The sequence below is a fragment of the Schistocerca cancellata genome, chromosome 2, assembly GCF_023864275.1.
Source record: "Schistocerca cancellata isolate TAMUIC-IGC-003103 chromosome 2, iqSchCanc2.1, whole genome shotgun sequence".
Lineage (NCBI taxonomy): Eukaryota > Metazoa > Arthropoda > Insecta > Orthoptera > Acrididae > Schistocerca > Schistocerca cancellata.
The window spans coordinates 45,452,209-45,471,481 of NC_064627.1; the positions used below are offsets into that span (position 1 = coordinate 45,452,209).

General features: G+C 45.1%; 1 protein-coding gene across 1 annotated transcript in view; it reads left to right on the top strand.

The window, feature by feature from the left end:
* Positions 1–2,024: 2,024 nt before the first annotated feature.
* Positions 2,025–19,273, top strand: part of LOC126150640 (glypican-5-like) — a 233,901-nt gene continuing 216,652 nt past the window's right edge. Inside the window, exons 1-2 of the mRNA XM_049915888.1 lie at positions 2,025–2,148; positions 17,631–17,938. Of these exons, the coding sequence (XP_049771845.1) occupies positions 2,025–2,148; positions 17,631–17,938 (432 nt within the window). The remainder of the gene's footprint in view (positions 2,149–17,630; positions 17,939–19,273) is intronic.

Sequence of the window (19,273 nt, forward strand, 5' to 3'; positions counted from 1 at the left end):
AGGTAGCTCGCTGCACAGCAGACGTGAAGCAGACGGCAGTTACGACGACACTGACACTGACTATGGCTGACTAAAGGGACTCTCTCTGACTGTACTGAAACCAAACACGAAATCTATGGAACACTATTAATAGCACCAGACAATTAAAGCTTCCTAAAAGCAAATACACACGGAAGAAGAAGTGACAAGTAAGAAAAATACAGTTACTACTTACATTAAGGTAGCTCGCTGCACAGCAGACGTGAAGCAGACGGCAGTTACGACGACACTGACACTGACTATGGCTGACTAAAGGGACTCTCTCTGACTGTATTCAAAACAAACACGAGATCTATCGAACACTATTAATAGCACCAGACAATTAAAGCTTCCTAAAAGCAAATACACACGGAAGAAGTGACAAGTAAGAAAAATACAGTTAATACTTAAATTAAGGTAGCTCGCTGCACAGCAGACGTGAAGCAGACGGCAGTTACGACGACACTGACACTGACTATGGCTGACTAAAGGGACTCTCTCTGACTGTATTCAAAACAAACACGAAATCTATGGAACACTATTAATAGCACTAGACAATTAAAGCTTCCTAAAAGCAAATACACACGGAAGAAGTGACAAGTAAGAAAAATACAGTTAATACTTAAATTAAGGTAGCTCGCTGCACAGCAGACGTGAAGCAGACGGCAGTTACGACGATATGTTGAGGAATCTGCAGTTTTGAACAAACAACAAATTGTAGCCGAGCTGTATTGTCACGAAGGGATCAAATTCCTCGTTAAGGGAGGTCTGAGTTGCATTCTCAGTTCAGAACCAATTTTATCGACATACAGAAGCTCAGATAATAGATGGAATAAATGTCCTGTGACCCTACATAGTGTTTGTTTAGTCACTAGAAATAAATAACTAGTATAAGAAAGGTTACTGATGATAGAGTTTCTACATGTCGCCACTCCAGACTTTATTGTGGTACAACCTAACGTCTACTTGGCAGAGAAGGAATATCATCTTTAATGTGAATTTCAGACCACACTGCCATTATATCTTCTTCACTTGGTGTAGTCAGAAGAGAATGGAATCTTTCTCTCCCTATCTAAACTCATTGACAGAAGTGGGAATCGAACCCAGACCATAGGTATAATAAATTACCATCAGTCCAACAGACTACCAAACCCTCTTTTCTGTGACTCATTATTCTATCGTAACGCCGTTGCGCCACAATGGATGATAATTCTGACACAGAGCCTCCCTGTAGTAAATTGCAGCATGTTCAGTAAATTCATTTACTTGGTTGACCGAATCACCATGAACTAGCTGCCTCGGCTACCCAGTGCATACATTCGACTCTATTTTGTAATCACCGAAATAAAATCACGTAACTGCCACCTACACAGAACTGCCAACCGTCTAGGATGCAGAAATTTAAATAGGAAGTGATCGTTTCCACTTGAGCTATTCTATTGCGCTATCTGTTTGTAAAAAGCGTCATGCAGCGCAAATGAAAAGCTGTAACTGTTTCTCTCAGAAGTCTAGACCCGGCCATTTGCATTATCTCGCAGCGCTGTGGTATGCAGAAGTTCTGGAGGAATTGTTGTTCACCTCTGGAGCTTTTGCAGCTGTGTGTTAGCTAGTAGTTTAATGGTAAGTGTCGTTCACCATAGATAAGATGTCGCGAGATCGAATAAATTTAATGCTAAATTTTTTTAAAACGCAATTCTGCTGTCTGCTGAAGTTACCAATCTAATTGAACTTTGAACATAATTCCCTTCACTTCTCAACCCAAAATAGTCGCATATGGAAAAAGGGCTAACTTCTGTGACATTTTGTTCCTTTCAGGTTTAATAGACAGCCAGGCAGCAGATGCATCTCGAAGCTTTTCTACACTCCTGGAAATGGAAAAAAGAACACATTGAGACCGGTGTGTCAGACCCACCATACTTGCTCCGGACACTGCGAGAGGGCTGTACAAGCAATGATCACACGCACGGCACAGCGGACACACCAGGAACCGCGGTGTTGGCCGTCGAATGGCGCTAGCTGCGCAGCATTTGTGCACCGCCGCCGTCAGTGTCAGCCAGTTTGCCGTGGCATACGGAGCTCCATCGCAGTCTTTAACACTGGTAGCATGCCGCGACAGCGTGGACGTGAACCGTATGTGCAGTTGACGGACTTTGAGCGAGGGCGTATAGTGGGCATGCGGGAGGCCAGGTGGACGTACCACCGAATTGCTCAACACGTGGGCCGTGAGGTCTCCACAGTACATCGATGTTGTCGCCAGTGGTCGGCGGAAGGTGCACGTGCCCGTCGACCTGGGACCGGACCGCAGCGATGCACGGATGCACGCCAAGACCGTAGGATCCTACGCAGTGCCGTAGGGGACCGCACCGCCACTTCCCAGCAAATTAGGGACACTGTTGCTCCTGGGGTATCGGCGAGGACCATTCGCAACCGTCTTCACGAAGCTGGGCTACGGTCCCGCACACCGTTAGGCCGTCTTCCGCTCACGCCCCAACATCGTGCAGCCCGCCTCCAGTGGTGTCGCGACAGGCGTGAATGGAGGGACGAATGGAGACGTGTCGTCTTCAGCGATGAGAGTCGCTTCTGCCTTGGTGCCAATGATGGTCGTATGCATGTTTGGCGCCGTGCAGGTGAGTGCCACAGTCAGGACTGCATACGACCGAGGCACACAGGGCCAACACCCGGCATCATGGTGTGGGGAGCGATCTCCTACACTGGCCGTACACCACTGGTGATCGTCGAGGGGACACTGAATAGTGCACGGTACATCCAAACCGTCATCGAACCCATCGTTCTACCATTCCTAGACCGGCAAGGGAACTTGCTGTTCCAACAGGACAATGCACGTCCGCATGTATCCCGTGCCACCCAGCGTGCTCTAGAAGGTGTAAGTCAACTACCCTGGCCATCAAGATCTCCGGATCTGTCCCCCATTGAGCATGTTTGGGACTGGATGAAGCGTCGTCTCACGCGGTCTGCACGTCCAGCACGAACGCTGGTCCAACTGAGGCGCCAGGTGGAAATGGCATGGCAAGCCGTTCCACAGGACTACATCCAGCATCTCTACGATCGTCTCCATGGGAGAATAGCAGCCTGCATTGCTGCGAAAGGTGGATATACACTGTACTAGTGCCGACATTGTGCATGCTCTGTTGCCTGTGTCTATGTGCCTGTGGTTCTGTCAGTGTGATCAAGTGATGTATCTGACCCCAGGAATGTGTCAATAAAGTTTCCCCTTCCTGGGACAATGAATTCACGGTGTTCTTATTTCAATTTCCAGGAGTGCATTATGTATGGGGAGAGTGCATCGTCCTCAAATACGTCAGAAAAGTATTTTCTACATTAGCTATCGTGTGGTAGTGACATTTTATTCTTCTTCAAACTTCGTCTGACAGCTTTAATTCAGAACAAGTTTTCTACATGCATGTAATCGATAAACTGCATGTGCATCGTCAGACAGTTATAGATAATATCAGAGAATTCGCATGTATCGTTGACGATTAATTTCGCTCTCATGTTTACTATTGTTTCAACAACACTAAAGGAAACCTTACGAAAACTGTGCACTGTATTATAAGAAATGAAATAAAACTACCCACGATAACCTTACGACGAAAGTTTGGTTTAATAAAACTGAGTATCTGTACACAAGCATGCCTCTATCGACACGAATTAGTAAAATACTCCTCACTTACATTTTGACTGGGTCTGTGTTTAATTGGTATGCTGTGTTATACTCAAGAGGTATGCAAATGTGGCATTTCATAAATATAGTTACGTATTTCTAGAAACCCAAGATTTGCTTGTCAGCAGCGGAAAGAGGCGTTACCTGTTGTGCAGCATTGTAAGTTTTTCACCATTGCACTATGACCCGAAAGTATTTTCTTGCAATTTCATTACTGATGTTTGATCTGACCGCTTGTAGCTCTTTCACAGAAGGCGTAAAAACGTTGAAGTCAGTGAGACTGGAACTGCGAACCACAGCAGACGCTTTTTCACAGGGCAGAACGTTACCACAGAGCTGGCGAAGAGGCATGTGTCTTAGCTGCCTCTTATGAGGCCAATAGTGGCTAGAACTCATAAACCACTATTTAAAGGACGAGATTAGTTGCGAATTCCACCTGCAACTACTTTCCTGGGTTGAAAACCGTAAGTTTACAATGTTTTGTTACACCCAAGCGATAATAACTGAGATTATTCAAAGGAAATGACAGGTAAAATCAAGTGAACTTTGAGGCTTAATTCCGTGCACACAAGGAAGTAACTGACCAATCACAGAGTTGCCAAACATACGTTCCCTTGTTGCCAAATCTCAGTTACAGTACCTACAGGAAGAAGACGAACCGATGTGATCCTACAGCGAGCTGGGAAGTGACCATAGCTGGTGTCTCCAAGTCGCTGCTCCTACTGCCTGGAATATGTAATGCGTCTGATTCGTATTTCTGCAAGTAGGTTTAGGGACGGCAGCGTAGTTGCTAAAAATACTCAGAATTGACTGTAAACTAAGCATCATAAATCAGTAACTCTCATAGTTGTTTTATATTTCTTTCGTACGTGTACTCAAAACTAAGAAACTCATTCACAGGCGTTTTCGTGCCTCGCCGATACTCGAGCACAACAAACAAATAAAAAAAAAGAATGTGTGTGTGTGAGTGTCGGTGTGTGTGTGGGGGGGGGGGGGGGAGAGAACAATAAAAAAGAATGAGAGAGACAGTGTGTGTAAGAAATTGTTGTAAAGAAATTGACTCATGGTATGTAAAGAAATCTTTCATTTAAAATGACACGTTCCACTTCATTATGAAGTGTCGTATTCATGATCTATGGAACAAGAATTAATCTAATCTAATCATATCATATTGATGACTAGCCATGAAGAGTCATGAATTACCGAAATTTTTGCCAATACCGGTAACCAAATCTAAACTTGAAAATAAAAGACGACAATTTATGTAATAAACGGGGGCCCCTATCAAGACCCTTTCGTCCCTGTTAGCTAACCACAAAAGATGTCTGATATACCTCCATTCTGAAGTAACAAACTGTGCATGCAATTAAAGAAGAAGTGCATGATTTGAAGTTCTGTGACGAAGATACGAACCCAACACGTAATCGGATTGTTAACTAAGAAAAATCAAATGTTACATACCGGTTTTTCTTATGAGCTGCCAGGTGTTTGAATCCAAAATGATACAAACTTTTGTGCCTAAGCGACAATCGAACTGCACACCTACCGTGCATCCACGAATAAAGCTTAAGTATCAGTTGCTTACTGACCAACAGTAAGATGTGTGCGTGGTTGACCATATATAACGACACCTATTGCAGTTGTTGGCAACACATAAACAGACATTAAAAATCCATGTTAATTTTCACTAGCAGATGGGTGTGCACTTGATAGGGCTTGGAATGAAATTATGAGTATTTTTGTGCTGGATCCTTTGGAGGAGACCTAGAGAAGATTGCAGTATTGGCAAAATGAAGGAAATGATTCTGTTCTGAGAGATTCAGATCCTCGAAAGAGGAGATACGAATTCGAATCACAGTCCAGCACCAAATTTTTCAACGTCTCTTGTTCAATCAAGTACCAGTAAAATAAGAGACCTGTTCCTTTAAATGGCTATCGGGTCATCAAATAAAATAAAATTTTCTAATGTAAGTAAGTTTACTGGCGACTGTATTTCTGTTTGCCATGACTTCCGCTATGTCATTTCCCAACGTAAACCGGCTCTGCCCGGTTGGAAATGAAGGAACGTGATGTTTAATGCAGATTATGGATTATAACGTCTTTCTCTTGAGGTTGCCAAAGGTAAAATAAATCTGTTTCTGCCTCTTAAAAGTAAATTCCTGAACCCAAGCAGTGCACCTGTGATAATTCGTTTCACCAGACCATTGTGGCCACATTTCCCAGCCTCAAGAGTGTGCTGAAACAGATGATGTGCTTAGCTTAGAAAATTAATCACGGTGGAAAAAATGCAAGTCTATTAAATGCTTAAGTAGAAGCAAGCATTTGACACGGAGATTACGCTATTCTCATGTCAGCAGGATGTAAAGACTCTTCTAAGCATCATAGGCTCGAAGTAAAGCCATTTTGAATTTTCACAAATTGAGCAAATTTCTTAGTTCGAGAAAATCCACTGTGAAGTGTGAAGTTACCGGACAATTCGATTATTACCGTCATTATTACTATCATTTTATTCATACTGCTGCTGGAACACACGTGCTTGAATATCATTTAATGTCATTTGGTCAATATACACTCCTGGAAATTGAAATAAGAACACCGTGAATTCATTGTCCCAGGAAGGGGAAACTTTATTGACACATTCCTGGGGTCAGATACATCACATGATCACACTGACAGAACCACAGGCACATAGACACAGGCAACAGAGCATGCACAATGTCGGCACTAGTACAGTGTATATCCACCTTTCGCAGCAATGCAGGCTGCTATTCTCCCATGGAGACGATCGTAGAGATGCTGGATGTAGTCCTGTGGAACGGCTTGCCATGCCATTTCCACCTGGCGCCTCAGTTGGACCAGCGTTCGTGCTGGACGTGCAGACCGCGTGAGACGACGCTTCATCCAGTCCCAAACATGCTCAATGGGGGACAGATCCGGAGATCTTGCTGGCCAGGGTAGTTGACTTACACCTTCTAGAGCACGTTGGGTGGCACGGGATACATGCGGACGTGCATTGTCCTGTTGGAACAGCAAGTTCCCTTGCCGGTCTAGGAATGGTAGAACGATGGGTTCGATGAGGGTTTGGATGTACCGTGCACTATTCAGTGTCCCCTCGACGATCACCAGTGGTGTACGGCCAGTGTAGGAGATCGCTCCCCACACCATGACGCCGGGTGTTGGCCCTGTGTGCCTCGGTCGTATGCAGTCCTGATTGTGGCGCTCACCTGCACGGCGCCAAACATGCATACGACCATCATTGGCACCAAGGCAGAAGCGACTCTCATCGCTGAAGACGACACGTCTCCATTCGTCCCTCCATTCACGCCTGTCGCGACACCACTGGAGGCGGGCTGCACGATGTTGGGGCGTGAGCGGAAGACGGCCTAACGGTGTGCGGGACCGTAGCCCAGCTCCATGGAGACGGTTGCGAATGGTCCTCGCCGATACCCCAGGAGCAACAGTGTCCCTAATTTGCTGGGAAGTGGCGGTGCGGTCCCCTACGGCACTGCGTAGGATCCTACGGTCTTGGCGTGCATCCGTGCGTCGCTGCGGTCCGGTCCCAGGTCGACGGGCACGTGCACCTTCCGCCGACCACTGGCGACAACATCGATGTACTGTGGAGACCTCACGCCCCACGTGTTGAGCAATTCGGCGGTACGTCCACCCGGCCTCCCGCATGCCCACTATACGCCCTCGCTCAAAGTCCGTCAACTGCACATACGGTTCGCGTCCACGCTGTCGCGGCATGCTACCAGTGTTAAAGACTGCGATGGAGCTCCGTATGCCACGGCAAACTGCCTGACACTGACGGCGGCGGTGCACAAATGCTGCGCAGCTAGCGCCATTCGACGGCCAACACCGCAGTTCCTGGTGTGTCCGCTGTGCCGTGCGTGTGATCATTGCTTGTACAGCCCTCTCGCAGTGTCCGGTGCAAGTATGGTGGATCTGACACACCGGTGTCAATGTGTTCTTTTTTCCATTTCCAGGAGTGTAGAAGTAGTTTCCCAAAAACAGGTTCTTTCCATGTCTACGGAATCCTTTTCATGTTAATATCAAACATCAGCAGTTTATCATAGATTACATTAAAATTAAGTAATTGATGAAGACGTTACTTGATAACAAGAACGCGCTGCCTTTCTTCATTTACTTGCGCCTAGAAATGGCTATCGAGTACTGCCAATCCAAAAGGCAAGAGATGTTACTGTCTTGTGATATACGTCGCTGTCAGTTCTTCCATACGATTTGGTCGACATGACCTGTTTCAAGTTGTGTATGACAGACAATGCTTTAGAAAATCAATTGTTTTCCTTTGAAATAAACAGAAAGATTTCCATTTCAAGCTATGCAAGTACAAAATTTTCGCAGTATTAGTTCAAATTTAACATTCGCTTCTATAATGTAGGAAAGTATTTCACAGTTGCAAAACTTGCATCCGACTCATTGACTTTACACTTAGTCGCTGACCATAGATAGAAAAATGAGTCACAGAAAAGAGGGTTTGGTAGTCTGTTGGACTGATGGTAATTTATTATACCTATGGTCTGGGTTCGATTCCCACTTCTGTCAATGAGTTTAGATAGGGAGAGAAAGATTCCATTCTCTTCTGACTACACCAAGTGAAGAAGATATAATGGCAGTGTGGTCTGAAATTCACATTAAAGATGATATTCCTTCTCTGCCAAGTAGACGTTAGGTTGTACCACAATAAAGTCTGGAGTGGCGACATGTAGAAACTCTATCATCAGTAACCTTTCTTATACTAGTTATTTATTTCTAGTGACTAAACAAACACTATGTAGGGTCACAGGACATTTATTCCATCTATTATCTGAGCTTCTGTATGTCGATAAAATTGGTTCTGAACTGAGAATGCAACTCAGACCTCCCTTAACGAGGAATTTGATCTCTTCGTGACAATACAGCTCGGCTACAATTTGTTGTTTGTTCAAAACTGCAGATTCCTCAACAGCTGTGGAGATGTTGAGGAATTACGCGTGAATGGGTTCGAATCCTGGCCTGGTACTAAAGATTTCAGTATGTATTATCAAGCTCTTGCATGAAAACACCTATCTGCTGGTGGATAATAATTTTGATTTTTAATGCATTTTCATTCGTTGTCAACACTAACGATATCTGAAGTTTCTGACTCCCAGTGAGACACAGAACTATTTGCGAAATCACTGTAAGTTCAAGATGTTATTCCGAGCTGCTGGTGGAGAAAAATTCGGTAGCTGACGTCTCTTTGTGTGTAGTCAACAACGATATGTGCGGGGCTCTATTCCCAGTGAGCACTGAACTCTTCGACGTATTATTTCTAGTTCAAACATGCTCACATGTCGCTGCTGGTGCAACAAACCCATATTTAACGTTCGTTTATTTAGAATATAACAGCCATAGGTGCCGGGTTGGAGTCCTGGGAAGGAAAAAATTAATGTTTCTTCTCGTCATTTCAGTTAAAACATCTAGCTACTGCCAAGGAAATCCGATATGTCACAGTTGGTTGTGTTTCGATCTCAATCTGATTAGGTTTCTGGGTTCGAATCCCTGTCCAACACAAAGCTGTACCTCACGGCATTTCAAGTAAGTTACTTGTGAAGAAGCAATATTTAACATCTCTCGTAGATCGTTAACAGGGACAAGAGATGCTGGGTAGGAATTCGCGTCCGTTAAAAATGTTTGCGTTATGTAATTTAAAGTTGATATTTGCTAACTGATACTGTCTTAAATCGAGGTATATCTCTCTGTATGCCTAATGAGGAATGACTGTTAGTTTGCGTCAGTCTCGAAATCTTTGCTTAGTTTGCCTGACCTGGGTTTGAATCCATATGCAGAACGAGACGGTTCGTCGTGTCACTTGAAGTTCATACATATTCTTAACTTGTTGCTCGTGAATAACTTAAATTTTTAATGAAATTTTGTGTTAACTAATACTTTGAAGAGGAAATGTTACTTTGAAGAGGAGATCATAAATACGACGAACTTACTACGTGCATTACCTTCCTGACGTAATAATGAGAGTGGTAACATTTCAGGTATTGTAATAAATGTGAGCTTACAAGCCTTGAGGACAGTCTTATCTGTGATAAGGTGTTCCCTGATATTTGTAACATCGTGGTATTACTTTACATCTCTAGTTACTGCGATACAGAGCAGTGTTTTCTAGTGGTGACTTGTTGGAACCATTTTCAATAGGTAAACGACTGTACCGTGGGCCGATTAGAGGACCTGCTAGACAGCCGCGTTATGCCGGTGTCATGCGAATCAGGCGAAATGCAATTCAGGTCGTTCGGATACTTTTGAGTATGACTGTATATCTCATCTATTGTCCCGGAGGTTTTCAACTCTGGAAATAAAAAAAAGTCCGCAAGGGGCCAGGTCTGGACAGCACGGAGGACGAGGCAGGACAGTGGTTTCGTTACTTGTGCAGTTGTCACGCATGACTGATAAGCCGTGGGACGAACTTGACGGCAACAGCACGCGTTCCAAGAATCTGCGTCTGGATCTCATGACGTGATCGAACCAGAATGTTACATTCTTCTGCAATCTCTCGGGCAGTCAGTCTTCGATTTGCACAATTTCGTTGACTTCCTCACACAAACAACCGTCGTCGGTAGACGTCGAAGGGCGTGCTGAACAAGGGTAATTTTTAACTTCCGTCCGGCCATTTTTAAACCGCGTGAACCATTCGGAACACCGAGTACTGCTTAATCAAATGGTTCAAATGGCTCTGAGCACTATGGGACTTAACTTCTAAGGTCATCAGTCCGCTAGAACTTAGAACTATATAAACCTAACTAACCTAAGGACATCACACACATCCATGCCCGAGGCAGGATTCGAACCTGCGACCGTAGCGGTCGCGCGGTTCCAGACTGTAGCGCCTAGAACCGCTCGGCCACCCCGGCCGGCACTGCTTAATCACTCATAATCTTAGGATTCTCGCATCATTTAGTGTGTCTCTGTAAAGTTTTTCTTGCATTTCACGTATAATGCAGATGCGTTGCTCCTGTAACTCTGCCAGCTCAAAATACGCAAAACTGTGCGACACAACGTTCTACTCAGTACAGCACTGAACAATAACCAGCAGATATGAAACAATGAAACTTCCGGGAGTTACACATTTAACACAGGCGTGTGCAGGGATGCCAACCGCATTTCGCTCTAACACATCACTGGCGCGAAATTACGAATGTTCTGGAATTTTTTGAAAAGATCTCGTATTTCATTCGTCTGGCACATTCTCCGCTATGTACCACCTGGAATCTAGATGACACCGATTTGTTTGTGGAAATTCAAACAACGTAGGCCTATGACTGTCCATCTGAATTAAATGAGGAGGAATCCAAAGAACACGGCCCAGCATGAAAATACCGACGGGCCTTCCACATCCAGATGAAGAATCTTACCCCAAAAGGAAGAAAATGCTATCAATTACTTAAAACTCAAAAACGGACAAGAGTCAAGAAGATTTCTGGTTATACATGACTACTGATACATAGCACAACAAACTACAACAAATGGGCGGTTATTATAAGAAATATGGATTCTTCATTCAGATAACTGTATTGTGGATTCCACGCAAATGTCATCTATGCCGGCCGGAGTGGCCGAGCGGTTCTAGGCGCTATAGTCTGAGCCGCAGGACCGTTACGGTCGCAGGTTCGAATACTGCCTCGGGCATGGATGTGTTTAATGTCCTTAGGTTGGTTAGGTTTAAGTAGTTCTAAGCTCTAGGGGACTGATGACCACAGCCGTTAAGTGTCATAGTGCTGAGAGCCATGTGAACAATTTTTGTCATCTATGAATTTACTCAACTGGAAATTTCTCACAGATCTCCGTTTCTAAACATAAAGATGAATGTATTGTAGCGTAAATAACTATTTATAAAATGCGTTTTGTTTTCTGATACGCTTACCTATTTGATGTGATTATATGAAACTTTAAACGTTAAAGTTAATAAAGTGTACTTGGTGCGTCACACGAGGCAGCATCATATGGTAGAGTCCGCGCTTATGTTGTAATAGGCTTCACAGGGATGTTTATGGCGTTACATCTCACTTCGTGTAAGTAAACTTGTATGAGACCTATTAACCATACTAAGAGAACTGAACACAAAAATATGGGCAAGGAGGCCATGTAGACTGACCGCTGCATCATCCTCTCCCGATAGCTTTAATTATATCAGTGGAGGTACGGAGAGGGGACAATACAACACTTCTTCAAACATTAATAGCAGCTGTTCAAAACTGCATGTGGTACTTCTACTTAACGTAGCTCCTCAGTTGTCACTTATGCACACTGGAATGAGTGGACAGAGTCCTGGATGATGATGATGTTTGGTTTGTGGGGCACTCAACGCGGTTATCAGCGCCCCAACAAACTCCCAACCTTTGCTCAGTCCAAACTGGCCACTTTTGTGAATGATGATGAAATGATGTTGACAACACAAACACTCAGTCATCTCGAAGCAGGTGAAAATCCCTAATCCCACAGTTCTGGAAATGCCACCGAGGAAACAGTATTCAAACGTATCACTCTCAATTCAGTCATACTGACCACTTTTGTGGAGGCCAACGCAGGCCACATTCTGCACTCTGTCTTCTGCACTTCTGCTCCATTCTGCATTGTAACTGAGTGTAGAATCTGCTGGTGACAGTAGTACAATTGGCGAGGAATGATTCGAAAATGTTTTACATGCTCACTGATTGATACATAGCCACACATTGAATTGGCACCATTTTTAGATGTACTGCTTGTTTTGTACAGTAGTGGTTTGTAAGTCGTTGGTACTGTCATGCAGTCGTTACCATACTGTTTTCGTTAATACAGGTACGTCTCGCTCGCTAAAGTTGCATCTAAATAGATGTAAATATCACGATTTCTTGACAAATACGGCCACAGTAATTTAATTGTTCCTGTGCTGCGTAAGTAAACCTGTTATTGTGACACAATGACACGTGGCACTGCTGCACGTGTACTGCTGCTAGTGCTGCCATGCAGTGCTGTAGCTAATGCAGAGACCATCTGCTATAGGAGGTTGCAGTAACTGAACTTCACTTCTGCTGCGACTGACAGATTCGCAGGCCACATACTGCGCCAGATGGTACTTTGGTGCTGTGTGTGTCCTTCTACTTATGGTATCATAGACTGCAGTGGCTCAGTTAACTGCCTTAGGCCAGCATACAAAAGTCTACGGCACTTCTGCTCTCACAAGTGCGAAATGTCATTGGACACCCCAGGATAAAGGAACTACTAAACGGGGACGGAAAGGTGCACGCCATTTATCACAAGTCATTTGTTACTTCACAACAGTCGAACAATATTTTATAGCATAGATACAACTTATAATTCAGCTGCATGGCAGAGACACATCTCTTCTGAATTCTCTTGTTACACCTTACCACCATAAACACAGAGTATTTTTCAAACATACATTAAAAATGGAACTCTTCAATTCATATTTACAGGTAAACAACACACAAATAGGTTCAAAATAAATAAATAGAAAAATGAATTTTTTATACCAGTGGCCAAGATTGAAGCACATAATTCTGAAACCATCAACCAGAGATTTTTTCTGAATTCTCTTACTGCGCCTTACCACTATAAATACAGAGGACTCTTCAAACATACAATAAAAATAGGAACTCTCCAATTCAGTTTTGCATGTAAACAGCACACAAACAGGTTCGATAGAAATAAATTTTTTTGTTTCAGTGGCCAAAGTGAATGAATTAATTCTGAAAACGTACTTGCTCAATTAGGGAAGGATGTTGGGTATACTCAAGATGCTGACGTGGAAAATAATGAAATACCATTTAACAGTTGAGCACTACATCAATATTAAAACTATTACGTACAAAACCCACAGAATGGGCAGGTACGACAGTCTAGGTCTCAATAAGATTGTTTAGAATAACAACATTCAAAGAAATACTATCGTAATCACATTTGAAACAATAAATATTAATTTTAATGGAGAGTCAAAATCTCACCAGAGCTACAGGACACAATTACCCAAAAGAGCCAAGATTCGCTGTCCACAAGCGTCTGATTACCACAGCCGTAAGCAGCTTTATAGTCGTTACATCACTCAGGGAAGGAACAACTTCCAGTACAAATCAGTTTCGACCTCCGTGTCAGTAACACACGACACTGCCTAGAAGATGTGACAGTTAATTTCAGGCACAGCTGACAAATAAGCAGACACTGAACAATTTGTATTTAAAGTAAGTTTTAAGACACACAAATGTGGCACTCAGTTTCAAACAGAGGCACCAAACGATAAGTTCAATTCTTCAAACAGAGTGATGGAGAACGACAGGCAATCCAGCGTAGCAGGAGCATCTTGAACACGGGAGCACATGCGGCAATCAAGTAACGAGTACCTTACCGCTAAGGGCAGAGCAGATGGCATCAAAAAATGAACAACACTCCAACACCCATACGAGCAACTAGGCCTCCTTAATGCAGGGTAAACCGGCTGCATCGACATTAGGCCCAAATATCGCCGACCGACACAACTCCAGCGACGACCGCCCGCTTGGACAACCGTGCGCCCGTGAGCTCCGTTAACAGCCATCACGTGTGCCTGCTGTCTCTGTCACGTCCTGACTGCGACCGAATGACCGGCCAAGGCTTAATATGTTGCCCAAGGAACCAAAGACTCAACTAACAAACCACCGAAGCGCCACCTAGCGACTACACTCTAGGCAAAGACGTAAAACAGCTTCACAGCTCCGGTATATACCGGGTGATCAAGAAGTCAGTATAAATTTGAAAACCGAATAAATCACGGAATGATGTAGATAGAGAGGTACAAATTGACACACATGCTTGGAATGACATGGGGTTTTATTAGAGCTACAAAAATACAAAAGTTCAAAAAATGTCAGACAGATGGCGCTTCATCTGATCAGAATAGCAATAATTAGCATAACAAAGGAAGACAAAGCAAAGATGATGTTCTTTACAGGAAATGCTCAATATGTAGACCATCATTCCTCAACAATAGCTGTAGTCGGGGAATAATGTTGTGAACAGCACTGTAAAGCATGTCCGGAGTTATTGTGAGGCATTGGCGTCGGATGTTGTCTTTCAGCATCCCCGGTCGATCACGATACACTTGCGACTTCAGGTAACCCCAAAGCCAATAATCGCACGGACTGAGGTCTGGGGACCTGGGAGCCCAAGCATCACGAAAGTGGCGGCTGAGCACACGATCATCACCAAACGACGCGCGCAAGAGATCTTTCACGCGTCTAGCAATATGGGGTGGAGCCTCATCCTGCATAAACATCGTACGTTCCATCAGGTGTTTATCATCCTGGCTGGGGATGATGCGATTCTGTAACATATCGGCGTACCTCTCACCCGTCACGATAGCAGTTACAAAACCAGAATCACACATTTCCTCGAAGAAAAAAGGCCCGATATCGGTAGATGTGGTAAATCCAACCCATACCGTGACTTACTCGTCGTGCCATGGAGTTTTCACGACATTTCTAGGATTTTCGGTAGACCAAATTCTGCAGTTGTGGGCCTTGACAGACCCTCCGAGCGTGAAATGAGCTTCGTCGGTCCACAACACGTTACTCAACCAATCGTCATCTTCGGCCATCTTTTGAAACGCCCACATCGCAAATGCCCTCCGCTTCACTAAATCGCCAGGTAACAGTTCATAGTGCCGATGGATTTTGTACGGATAGCATCGGAAGGTACGCCTCAGTGCCAACCAAACAGTAGTGTATGGAATGCCGGTGCGACGTGCGACTGCACGAGCGCTGACTTCCCCGTGCATAGACGAAGCCACTACAGTCTCCATTTCTTCCTGAACTGTCTCAGCAGCATTACGCCTTGTGCTCGGTCGGCCACTACGGGGTCTATCGTCTAAACAACCCGCGGCTTCGAACCCCGAAATCATTCTCGCCACAGCTGCATCTGTCAACGGACCTTTACCCGTTCGAATCCCCTTCCTATGGCGATAGCATCGTAACGCTGAACTAGCACATTCCCCATTCTGATAATACAGCTTCACTAAAAACGTCTTTTCAGGTAACGTAAACATGCTGCGACTGGTCGCGCATCTGATTCTCTCTCTCATTACAGCTCCTTTTGTACACGATTGTCATGCGCAGTCAGCGAAGTTTTGTTGTCCAGCGCCATCTGTCGGACAGTTCGTGAACTTTGTTTTTTTTGTTCTAATATAACCCCATATCATTCCAAGTATCATGTGTGTTAATTTTTACCTCTCTATCTACATTATTCCGTGGTTTATTAAGGTTTCAAATTTATACTGACTTTTTGATCACCCTATATGTCACACAGCTCATAGCACAGTGCTGCTGAAATGATTCAGTGTACTGTATGACTACCTCCAGTTTCAGTAACTGCATAGAACTATCGCGCTGCCTGCTCAACGTGTTGTACACCTACCTCGGGCTGCTGTAACTGAATAACACCTGTGTTGCTGATGCCGTACTGCTCAGAGTGCCATATAGCGTGCTGAAGCTGCGCTGCATGACTGTGCCGAAAATCGGCCCATCCTGCCGTAACTAAAATATCCTATACAGTGTGCATAGCTGGACTGCACTGCTGCTCATGTCATACTCCTCGCACTGCCACATACTGGCTCGACGTGCTGTGCAGGTGCCTGTAATGCTGTCACAGGTGGAGTAGCACCAGGTCTCATGTCACGTGCTGGAGAAATCGAAGTGTTTGCTCTACCATATGCTGTGTTGATACCATACTGCTACTCTGCTATTTGAGACTGATGTATCTGAACGTCACCCCTGTTACTGCAGTGGAGCTGGCAGCATGGCAGTCTTCAGTGCTGTGTGTGTCGTATTACTCACGCTAGCACGCGCCGCGATACTCCTGCACTGGCTGTGTGTGCTACATAGCTGATCAATCTGAATCAGCTATGTAGCGCACACAGCCAGTGCAGGATTGTCGCGGCGCGTGCTAGCATGAGTAAATAGCACCCTGCTGCCAATGGTGAAGTGAAACGTCCCCTTTGAACAATTTATACAAGACTGTGCTTAACCTGACTATCAAAGATCCCTGCAAAAGAATGGCCCTGAGTAACATTAAACTATACCTTTCACAAATAACTTACCTCACAAAAATCTTCATTACTCGAACTACTGCAATACAGCGAGCGCCACTACTGCCAGCCAAATAAAAGATTCAAACTACTGAAGGCACTAACTACTGATAGGGATAGTTAGCAAATGAAAGATTTTAATAGTGAACAAACACTGTATTTACCTTAATAGTCATGAAAAAGCATAATATACATAGCAGTTCATAATATCCATTCTGTACTCAAAAATCCGCCATCTCATTTCACACATCCACCACTGCTGGCGGCTCACCTCCAACTGCGCAACGCTACGCGCTGTTCACATCCAGCTGCCGCTGCCTAACACTACAATGGCAGACAACAATGCAAACTAGCCACAGGCTGCACACACCACAGGCAGTGATTTTCATACAGAGCGCTACGTAACGTTGCCAATAAGAAAACATAAACAGCCTACTTACAGAAGTAGCGGCCCAGACACGGTGCCACATCCTGTTTGCACTGCCACATGCTGTGATGAGGCAGGACTGGCTCAGTATGCAGTAGACCTGGCCCAGACCGCTGTAACTGAGCACAACACCTGCTGTGTTACCAGAGGTGGAGAAGTGGCCGACGTGCAGTGGCACGTGGCGCTGCTGCATATGCTGTACTGCAGGTGTTATTCAGTTACAGCAGCCTGAGGTAGGTGTCCAACATGTTGAGCAGGCAGTGCGATAGTTCTGTGCAGTTACTGAAACTGGAGGTAGTCGTACAGTACACTGAATCATTTCGTGCTGTGACGATGCAGCACTGGTTCGTCGCCTCAGAGCGCTGCAGCTGAACACCGTTCCCGCTGTGTCGGAACAGGTGGTGCGGCGGCCGAGTCGCAGTGCCAGGCGGCGCTGGTGCGCATGTCGCACTGCTGGCGCTGCCGGGGGCTGCGGCGGCGCGTCCGCCCCTGCGCCGGGCTCTGCCTGAACGTGCTGCGCGGTTGCCTGACGCAGCGCGCCGCCGAGCTGGACCTGCCGTGGAACGGCTACGTCGAGGCCGCCGAGAGGCTGGTCGCCGCCGTCCAGCACAGCGGAGCCCTCGACCACGCGCTGCGCTCACTCGACGCGCGCATCGCGGACGCGGTCGCGGCCGCCGTCGAGCGGAGCGCCACTCTGCAGCAACAGGTGCGCCGTCATTTGTCTGTTTGATACTGCTGTCGCACTAGTGACGTACAAGCAGTGCCTGACACTTATAAGGACCCCCCACCCCCGTCGGAGGTTCGAGTACTCCCTTCGGAATGGGTGTGTGTGTGTTGTCCTTAGCGTAAGTTAGTTTAAGTTAGATTAAGTAGTGCGTAAGCCTACACATCGACCACCTCAGAAGTTTGGTCCCATTGAAACTTACCACAAACTCTCAAATTTTACCACTTACATGGACAATACCACTTAGATGGACAATATTGACTATTTTCGCCGAGTGTGGTATGCGTGTTTACAAATAAGATAACAGCCCACAGCAACCGGCGAGGATGAGGAGGTTAGTCGTGAAAATACTGTCCACAGAAGTGTACTCATCATATTGTCAGGAATGTGAAGTAATGTCTCCCAGGAGACATTAAAAATGGTCCAATTACCGCGAATTTTGATTCTATCTCTTCTTCTGGAAACTGCTGACAGTCAACACAGTCTCAGAGTCTATTCAGGGAAGTTTACACAATGGTTCGATGTCTGTAGTCTTTTCGCCGAGCACGATACACAGGGTGGTCCTTTGATCGTGATCGGGCCAAATATCTCACGAAATAAGCGTCAAACGAAAAAACTACAAAGAACGAAACTCGTCTGGCTTGAAAGGGGAAACCAGATGGCGCTATCGTTGGCCCGCTAGATGGCACTGCCATAGGTCAAACGGATATCGACTGCCTTTTTTTAAATAGGAACCCCATTTTTATTAAATATTGGCGTAGAACGTAAAGAAATATGAATGTTTTACTTGGACCATTTTTTTTCGCTTTGTGACAGATGGCGCTGTACTCACCAGTACAACCTATTCTTAACAGTCTAGATCTAATGCAAGATGGTCTTTACCTCCTCATTTTCACACATTATTCTACAGCCATGCCAGATGGATTACCGAATTTTCTGTAATTCCATGACGGTATGCTGCGCTTTGTAGCAGCCTACAGAGCTGCAGTTAACCACAGTTCTTGGAATGGGGCTCTTTTCGGCCTTGAAATTTCACATTTTCCTCTTTCTTCTGTCTCAGAAATTGTATTTTCTCTTTGCAACTGTAGCATTTCGGTTCATAGGTGACGTACAGATGAATACATATTCTTGAAGCAAGACGGTATTCTTCAAAGTCTCCTAGACTCGCTCAGCGACTGTGAAAAAGAAAATGGTCTCATCAGGCCCTGATCATAGCGAGATGGAAAACTACCGTCGTGATGAAGTTTTATAGCAGGAAGAGGGTGTCTCCTTGTGGGAAATGGATGTGGATGCCAGGCAGGTACACTACAGCCACGT